Source organism: Lepus europaeus, chromosome 14, assembly GCF_033115175.1.
Source record: "Lepus europaeus isolate LE1 chromosome 14, mLepTim1.pri, whole genome shotgun sequence".
NCBI classification, from domain to species: Eukaryota; Metazoa; Chordata; class Mammalia; order Lagomorpha; family Leporidae; genus Lepus; species Lepus europaeus.
The window spans coordinates 9,797,209-9,807,027 of NC_084840.1; the positions used below are offsets into that span (position 1 = coordinate 9,797,209).

At 52.4% G+C, this 9,819-nt stretch overlaps 1 protein-coding gene across 1 annotated transcript; it reads right to left on the bottom strand.

Annotated features, from left to right (window-relative positions):
• Positions 1–2,851: 2,851 nt before the first annotated feature.
• On the bottom strand, positions 2,852–9,605 carry GLRX2 (glutaredoxin 2). The gene is made up of 4 exons (XM_062211531.1): positions 9,460–9,605; positions 6,827–6,890; positions 3,851–4,027; positions 2,852–3,133 (listed from the first exon to the last, which is right to left on the bottom strand). Exons 1-4 carry the CDS (start codon positions 9,549–9,551, stop codon positions 3,017–3,019), a joined length of 450 nt encoding a protein of 149 aa, XP_062067515.1. The 5' UTR covers positions 9,552–9,605; the 3' UTR covers positions 2,852–3,016.
• Between the last annotated feature and the right edge of the window lie 214 nt (positions 9,606–9,819).

Genomic DNA, 9,819 nt, shown 5'->3' on the forward strand with positions numbered 1-9,819 from the left:
GGGTACTTCAAAAAGTGTGTGGAAGGGGGGCAGACACTGTGCCCAGCAGGCTAGGTCACCATCTGCGACACTGGCATCCCCTATCAGAGCACTAGTTCGAGTATCGGCTGTTCAGCTTCCCATCCAGCTCCCTGCTAATGAGCCTGGGAAAGCAGAAAATGGCTCAAGTGCCCAGACACCTATCTCCCATGTGGGAGACATGGATGGAGCTCCTGGCTCCTGGCCTCAGCTTGGGCCAGCACCAGCAGTTGCAGCCATTTAAATGAGTGATTAGCAGAGGAAGATCTCTCCCCATGTCTCTATCTCTATCACTCAGCCTTTCAGATAAATCTTTTTTTAAAAGTTTGTGGAGGCCAGCGCTGTGGCTTAACAGGCTAATCCTCTGCCTTGCGGCGCTGGCACACCGGGTTCTAGTCCCGGTCGGGGTGCCGGATTCTATCCCGGTTGCCCCTCTTCCAGGCCAGCTCTCTGCTATGGCCCGGGAAGGCAGTGGAGGATGGCCCAAGTCCTTGGGCCCTGCACCCGCATGGGAGACCAGGAGAAGCACCTGGCTCCTGGCTTCAGATCAGTGAGATGTGCCGGCCGCAGCGGCCATTGGAGGGTGAATCAGCGGCAAAAAGGAAGATCTTTCTCTTTCTCTCTCATTATCCACTCTGCCTGTCAAAAAAAAGAAAAAGAGAAAAAAAAAAAAGTTTGTGGAAAGTGGAATTAGAAGTCAAGTTTTTTTTTAAGTGCACAAAATTTTTGAAATCTATATATACTAAATATCTTCAGAAAGTTCACAGGAAATGTGCACTAAAAAACACTATGGACGGATTCCTAGTTTTCATTCACTTACTTTGACAGACGGAGAGCTAGTATCTGCTGGTTCATCCCCCAGATGAACAGCAGCCAGGGTTAGGACAGGCTGAGCTGGGAGCCAGGAACTCAATCCAGGTGCCCCATTTGGGTGGCAAGGACTCAAGGACTCACGACTTATATTCAGCACCTACTGCCTCCCAGGATGCAAATTCACAGGAAGCTGAGCTGGGACACAATCCCATGCACTTGGGATGTGAGCATCCCCAGCAGCATCTTAACTGTTGGGCCAAATACCCTTCTCTACTTTCCAGAAACGTTTTTTTATAAAAAGATTTATTTATTTTTGAGGCGGGGGAGCGGGTATCTGCCATCCGCTGTTTCACTCCCCAAATGGTTGCAATGGCTGGAGCTGTGCTGATCCAAACCATGAGCCAGGAGTTTCTTCCAGGTCTCCCACATGGGTGCAGGGGCCCAAGTATGTGGGTCATCTTCTACTGCCTTCCCAGGCCATAGCAGAGAGCTGGACTGGAAGTGGAGCAGCCAGGACTTGAACCAGCGCCCATATGGGATGCCGGCACTGTAGGCTGCAGCTTTACTAGCTATGCCACAGCACCGGCCCCCAGAAACTTCTTGAAGTACCCTCATATTTTCAAATGTTCTAAAATATGACTTCCTATAGGAAAATCTTATCTGAAATGTCACCAGGTTGAATAGCTCTCCCAGTCACAGAACTGCATAATATCCATATCAGAAATGAATTTAGGGACTTAGTCTATTTGGTGTTTCCATAACAGAATACTTGAGGCTGGGTGGTTTATAGAGCACAGAGATTTATGTCTTATACTCTCAGAGGCTGGAAACGCCAAGTTCAAGGAGGCTGTATCTGGTGTGGGCCTCATAGCAGCATCATGCCGTTGCACAAGTGGGAGAACGAGAGAGCACATGTGTGAGAGGTGGGGGCTAAACTCACCCTTTTACCAGGAGCCCACCCCCTCGACACTGGTGTTAACCATCCCTGAGGGCACAGCCCTTGTGATCCAACCACTTTTACAGGTGCCCCTTCTCAACAACGTTGTGCTGGGGATGCGGTTTCCAGCCTGGGAGCTTTGGCAGACACATTCAAACCACAGCTGGGACAGTGAGTCTAACCCTCCATCTCACACGCCTAGGGACATGTCCAGTAGCCAGACGGCACACTGTGGAAAGCAGAGCTCTCCACCTCACGACGTAACTCAAGTCCTCACACGCTGCTGATACCTCCCACCTTTTCGTCTCTGCTCACAGGGATACTTCTGCCCCCTGGAACCACTAAGTCATTCAATGGGTAGCTCAGTTTCTAGAAGATAGCGTTCAATCCATCCTACAGGTGTCTTATGCCTCTACTCTCAGAAACACAAAGCACGAAGGCTTGGTGTAATGTGGTACAAGATGTTCCCATCTAGTTCTCAATGGTATTGCTGAGAGCCTTGTATTTTAAAGAAAAATCACAGCTCAGTCCTTAGCACTAAAAGAGTTCGGGGCCAGCGCTGTGGCACAGTAGGTTAAACCACTGCCTGCAGCGCCAGCATCCCATGTGGGTGCTAGTTTGAGTGCTGGCTGCTCCGCTTCCAAACCAGCTCTCTGTTAATGCGCTTGGGAAAGCAGCAGCGGATGGCCCAGTTGCTTGAGCCCAGTTGCTTGGGCCCTTGCATCCACGTGGGAGACCTGGAAGAAGCTCCTGGCTCCTGGCTTCAGCCTGCCTAGCCCCAGTCGATGTGGCCATGTGAGGAATGAACCAGAGGATGGAAGATCTCTATCTCTCTAACTCTGCCTTTCAAATAAACTAAACCTTAAAAAAAAAAAAATGCAGGGAGTTCACCCCTTCTGAATACTACAGGAACAAAGAATTTCAAATGCTTACTTTCCAGTGCTTGGTTTTACAATTCATATATAAATTCCTAATTCAATGTGTTCTCTTCTTATCTATTGATTCAACTCCACCCCTTGGGTTTTTTTTTTTTTTTTTTTTTAAACACCATCCTTTTTGCTCAGGAATAAGCAAGTAGGAAGATGAGGCTTCCAGGGCAATTTATTGTTCATTATTTTTACTCTTCATGAAGATAACCTGCATATTTAAAACACCCTCAGACATTTAAAAAGCATGATTAGGTACAATCATGTTAAATAACATATTTTACTAACAAAAGTAAGAGCGCATGGCTGAAATTCTTTCCTCTTACTTTTTTTTTAAATAACACTGATGGACTAGCGGCAGCAATTTCCCTTCTTTGTGAAGTCTATGAGTGTCAGTTGCACCTCCAATAAAAGTTCCGTTGACAAATATTCTTGGAACCTGTTGGGATAAGTAAAAGGTCAATCAGGCGTCACTCAAGTTTTAGAAGTACCAAATCATTTCACAGAACAATAGTAAATGTTCACATTCTGGGTACTATTTTAGAGGGAAAAAAAATGAGGAATTTGTTCAAAATCATAGCAGTAAATGGCGGAGTTGAGATTCAAGTCCAGGACAGTCTGATTCTAAAGTCCTTCTTCCCACGGCATACAGAAAGGCACTCTCTAATGGTTAATAATGTTTACGTGGTTCATTCTCACTAGTGTCTACTAAAGGCAGAGAGAGGAAGTGTAAATTTCCATGTCCATGCACACAAGAAAGGAACTGAACACTGCCTCTTCTAATTGTGCACAGGTGGGGAGAATCCACAAATTTCAAGAGTAAAAGCAGGGAGCATGAAGCACTCCTGTTAGCAAAGGAACTAAAAAGTGAACCCCAGGCGGTACTGTCCAGAAAGGGAGGCAGGGAACTCTGCAGAGAGCTGCAAGGGGAGCTGAAAGACCCAAAGACAAGGGCTCATGATGACACCATGACACACAGGAAAGATGCAGGTAAAACGAACTCTGCTGTTTGCTACTCTAAGAATCTAGCTCCCCAACCTTCCACTTCGTGTTCAGTAGGAGGTCCCTGGGAAGGTCTGGGTCACGTTTCCTAACGTGGAGGTTCTGGGCCACCCCACTTGTAAGGAGGGGTCAGCACTCAAGAGGATCTACTCACTGTCCTTTCACCGGTCATCCTGTAGAGGGCATCTTGAAGCTGGCTTCCGGACTCGAGCGTGTCCAGCTCCACCACTTTACAGTTAACATTCATGTCTCGGAAAAGCTTCTTGGCCATTGTACAGTAAGAACAGGTTGTTTTCGAGAAAATCACCACGCAGTTATCAGAAATTGTTTCCTGAAACCAAACCCCAAAAATCACTTTAATTCTAGCATCAGTTTTTGGGAAGAAATCACAATAGAACAGAGAGGGTGTGGGTGGCAGGGTCTTGCGACAACGTCTCTACCATCGATTTTATTTCCTCATCTATGGACTGAGGATAACAGTCATCTCAAAGGGATGTTACTGGACAAAAACATATAACAAATGGAAACTGGTTGACAAGACATGTTAACAGTAGTAATAAACAACAATTATCAAGGCTGGGGCAGGCATTCGCCTACAGTTAAGCAGTTGAGATGTCCACACCCACATTAAGGGTGCCTCGCGCCTGGAGCTGGTGTTGTGGTGTAGTACGTAAAGCTGCTGCCTGTGAAGCCAGCATCCCATGTGGGCACTGGTTCTGTCCCCACTGCTCCACTTTCAATCCAGCTCCTTGCTAATGGCCTGAGAAAAATAGCGGAGGATTGCCCAAGAACTTGGGCCCCTGCCCTCATGAGGGAGACTTGGATGAAGCTCCCAGCTCCTGGCTTCAGCCTGGCTCAGCCCTAGCTGGTGCAGTCATCTGCTGAGTGAACTCACAGATGGAAGACATCTCTCTCCTTCTAACTCTTTCAAATAAAAAATCTTCAAGAAAAAAAAGTGCCTGGGCCCCATACCCAGCTCCATTTCCTGACCCCACCTTCCTAATGCAGACCTGGGGAGGCAGTGCTAATAGCACAAGATCTGGGGCCCCTGCCACTTGTGTGGGAGACCTGGATTGGGTTCCTGCCTCCCGGCTGCATGCCATAGCCCAGCCCTAGCAGTTGTGGGCATTTTGACAGTGAACAGGTAGACTGGGGCTCTGTGTGAATCTCTCTCCCTTTCCCTGTCTGCTACTCAGGTTGGTTTTTTTAATTTAAATAAATAATAACCATCATACTCAATTCACAAACAGCAAACACTTCTGCACGCCAGGTACCATGCTCAACACCTGGCCTTTACAGTCATTTAAGCCTCACCACAGTCCTGCGAGGTCCTACTGTTACAGTCGGCACTGCCCAGGTGAGGACAGTGAGGCACTTCAGAGATCGTCCTCCAATCAGACGCAGCAGCGCGAGACGCTGACGCTGGGCACAGGTGGCCGTACAGTGTGGACAATGAACCTCTGTGCTACTGCTCAAACACCCAGCAGGCGTTCAGCATTGGCTCCTTACCCTGTCACTGCCCACGGTGAGGAAGGATGTGAGATTTCTCCTGGAGGTAAGGCTTTCAGGCATCGGCTGACCCCCCCACTCCCAGGCCTTCCTCTACGTCCTGACAGTGCGAACGCTGTCACACTACACGGATGAGTCCTTGTATTGCTGGCCCCGGAAAAGCTCCTTCCAGATGGGTCTGAGGCAGAGCCTGGAAGGAGCAGAGCTCCCGAGATGATTCTTCCACCATCAGCCTGGTTGAGAAGCTCCCACCAGGCCCTCACCACGGTAACCATGAGACTCCTCTATGCAGCTGGGCAGCCACCAAAGCTTGTTGTTGTTTTTGTTTTTTTATTTTTTTATCTCTAAATACACGGAGGTCCAGGTCCTTAGGGCGGTTTGAGTGAATACAGTCTAGCACCAGGCAGCTGTCTCTACTGCTGTTATATGTTGGCTGAAAGCTCCCTCAAGATCGAGGCCACAAAACAAAGGACAGTAACCAGGCAAAAATGCTTCCGAGGCTGTCCCCACCCTTGTGTGTCAGAGGGCCCCTGAATGACAGCCTAGCTGTCTGCAAGCTTATCTGTTATGCTTTCTTTTCTGTTAGTTCACAATGTGCAGTAAACAGGTAGCTCAGGGAGGGCCAGCTATACCAGGGAAGTATTCACGAATCCATTTTACAGATAACTAAACTGAGGCTGCAAGCTTCACAATATCTGGAGGGTGTGTTTTTCTTTAACTTTCATTCATGTTCTAAAATTTTTATTTATTCATTTTCATTGTATTTAAAAGGAAGACAGACAGGGATCTTCCATCCTCTGGTTCACTTCCAAAACAGCTGTAAGAGCCAGGACTGGGCCAGATCAAAGCCCAGAGCCCAGAACTTTGGAGCTCCCAGGTGGGTGCAAAGACCAAAGTATTTGAGCCATTGCCTGCTGCCTCCCAGGGTGCACATTAGGAAAAAGCTGGAGTCCCAGGTGGAGGCGGGACTTCCTCCCAGGCACTCTGACATGGATGGGGGTATGTCTTAACTACTGCACTCAGCATCTGCCCCATCTCCTAAATTTTTTAAAAATTAATTTATTTGAAAAGCAGAATGACAGGAAGAGAGGGAAAGAGAAGAAGGCAGAGGGAGGGAGACTGAGGGAGGGGAAGGAAGAAAGGGAGAGGGAAGGAGACTGACTTCATCTGCTGGTTTGCTTCCTAAATGCTTCCAGTAGCCAGGGCTAGGACAGGACTATGCTAGGAGCAAGGAATTCAGTGCAGGTCTCCCGTATGGGTGGCAGGAACCCGAGCACTTGGGGGATCACCCACTGCCACCCGCGCACATTAGCAGAAGGTGGACTACAAGCAGAGGTGGGGCTCAGTCCCAGGCACCCCTCCACGGGATGCAGGCATCCCAAGCAGTCATTTAACCAGCTACACCATAACACCACCTCTCCCGTCTCGTGAATTTTGATTACCAAAATGATCCCAGGCTTCTCTGTCACAGGGATTGTTTTAACAGCAGATTTTAAAATGAGTATTAACTTAGTAATTCATTCCCTGAAGCAAGCCACAGCGGACACTGAATGAGCACGTTACAGAAGACGGCACTTTTTCCAGAGGACAGTTCTATCCCTGTGTCTCCCGCACCACTCACCTGGATCTGGTTCACGGGAGCAGCTGCTGACTTCTCCAAGGAGGACGATATGCTGCTTCCCATCCTGAGAGGAATTATGAAGCACAGCACAGCTTGGTAAGTGGGAACCTAGATCTAGCCCGTGAGTTATTCAAAGAAAACCTTAGGTAAAAATATATCCAAGCTGGAAGGGGCCAGAGTTGTAGCACAGTGTGTGAGGCTGCTACTAGCAACATCAGCAGCCCCTATTAGCATGCAGGTCCACATCTGGCTGCTCCACTTCCAATCCAGCTTCCTGCTAATGTGCCCGAGATGCCCCAAATATTTGACCCCAGGCCACCCTGGCTCCTGGCTCTCCTTCTCCATCACTTTGCTTTTCCTTTTTTTTTTTTTTCCTAAGATTTACTTATTTATTTGAAAGTCAGAGTTGAGAGAGAGCGAGAGAGAATCTTCCACAGACTGGTTCACTCCCTAGATATCCAGGGCTGGGCCAGGCATGTGCCAGGAGCTCCATCTGGGTCTCCCATGTGGGTGGCAGGGTCCGAAGTATTTTGGCCATCCTCTGCTGCTTTTCCCAGGCCATTAGCAGAGAGCTGGAGCAGAGATGGAACAGCTGGGACTCAAACCAGCATCCATATGGGATGCTGGCATCACAGGCAGTGGCTTTACCCACTACACCACAATGCTGGCCCACTCTATTTTACAGCCAGCACTCTGATAAGAAATATAGACATCCAGAGGTGGGTGCTGTGGCACAGCAGGTTAAGCCACAGCCTGCAGCACTGGCATCCCACAAAGGCACTGCTTTGAGTCCCAGCTGCTGAGGATGGCCCAAGTCCTGAGGGCCCCTGCATCCGTGAGGGAGACTCTGAGGAGGCTCCTGGCCCCTGGCTTCAGCCTGGCACAGCAAAGTCACTGCAGACCTCTGGGGAGTGAACCAGCGGATGGAGGATCTCTCTCTCTGTATCTCCGTCTCTGTCTGTAACTCTGCCATTGAAATAAATAATAAACCAAATCTTAAAACAAAAAAAGAAAGAAATAGACATCCCAAGCAGCACCTTAACCTGCTATGCCACAATGCCTGCCCAGAAGACAGCTATTGTTACAACAGGTCTTTTTTTATAAGGTCCCAATAGAAAAATACTTACTCAGCATGAAATCTTAGTCCTGTTTTAAGTGAGTCCATTTTAAATGTAACAAACACCATCTTCCCTTAGACCAAAAATGAGACAGAGTACAGCAGCTAAACGCTGTAACTACCCAATGCTTACAATGTTATTCCTTGCTTCCCAACAGATCAGAAAGGCAACCTAGAGGTTAAGACACCCCTGTGGCACCCTGGCGTGCCTGGGTTCCACTCTCAACTCCGACAACTCCAGCTTCCCGGCTGCAATAATGGCTGCGGTGGCTGGGTCCGTCCTGTCCACATGGGAGACCTGCACTGCATTCCTGGCTCCTGCCTCAACTGTTGCAGGCATTGAAGGAGTGAACCAGCAGATGGGGACTCCTGCAACTCTCTCTGCTTCTCAAACGAATTTAAAAAAAGGGGGGGTGGCCTATGTCAGGAAGGACAATATAATAATAATAATAATAATAATAATAATAATAATAAAGCAGGCTACTTTTGTTAAACCTAAGCCAGGAAAAGGAAAGATCGGCTGTTGACACTGACTTCAGTATCTTGGACGGACTCAATCAGCCAAGAAAACACACCCATGTCATCCCCAAGCCACCACTACAGCACTTGCTGCTGGGACACGACCTCCAGCACACTCCTAACAGGACGGGGGCGAGGCGGGGAGTCGGCGAGAGGGGTTCTGGATATTGCTCCCTTCCCCTGGTCGAGCCCAGGAACACGCATCCGCAGGTGCGGAGGGAACAGGTGCACCGCAGACGCCACCGACAGCGCCCCGCTGAGCAGGCCACGGAAGCCCGGGGGTCCACAGCGGCCCAGGCCGAGGGGCGCACAGCCTCCACTCCGAGTCCCAGGGGCCCACAGCGGCCCGGGCCGAGGGGCGCACAGCCTCCACCCCGAGTCCCGGGGGTCCACAGTGGCCCAGGCCGAGGGGCGCAGCCCCCACCCCGAATCCCGGGGGCCCACAGCGGCCCGGGCCGAGGGGCGCACAGCCTCCACTCCGAGTCCCGGGGGCCCACAGCGGCCCGGGCCGAGGGGCGCACAGCCTCCACCCCGAGTCCCGGGGGTCCACAGCGGCCCGGGCCGAGGGGCGCACAGCCTCCACCCCGAGTCCCGGGGGCCCACAGCGGCCCGGGCCGAGGGGCACAGCCCCCACCCCGAGTCCCGGGGGCCCACAGCGGCCCGGGCCGAAGGGCACAGCCCCCACCCCGAGCCCCGGGGTCCACAGCGGCCCGGGCCGAGGGGCACAGCCCCCACCCTGAGCCCCGGGGGCCCACAGCGGCCCAGGCCGAGGGGCGCACAGCCCCCACCCCGAGTCCCAGGGGTCCACAGCGGCCCGGGCCGAAGGGCACAGCCCCCACCCCGAGCCCCGGGGGTCTCACAGAAGCGGCGCCAGGTCCCCCATCGGCGGCGCCCGCTGCCCCGCACACACCGCGCAGCCCCGCAGCCGAGTCCAGGAAACGCCCGTCCCGAGCAGCCCGAGACCCGCGCGTCCACCCTAGGCCGCCGCGCCCCGTACCCGGCTCCCGCCTCCCCGGCGAGGCTCCGCGCCGCGCCGCGCCCGCTCCGGAACAGCTGCGTCGCCGCCAGCGCCGTGCGCCGCCAGGACATGGCCAGAGCTCGCGGCCCCGACGAGCGCAGGGGCCCGGGTCTGCGGCGCCCGGCGGCCCGCCCGCTCCGGCCAGCCCCGCCCCCGGCCAGCCCCGCCCCCGGCCAGCCCCGCCTCCGGCCAGCCCCGCCTCCGGCCGCCCGCCGGCCCCGCCGCGCCCCGCCCCGGGCTGCCCGCGCCGCCGCCGGACGCATGCGGACCGCCCGCCCGCCAGGGGGCGCTGCTAGAGGCCCGCGGTCTCGGGAAGCGGAGGAGCGGAGCCGTGGCGGC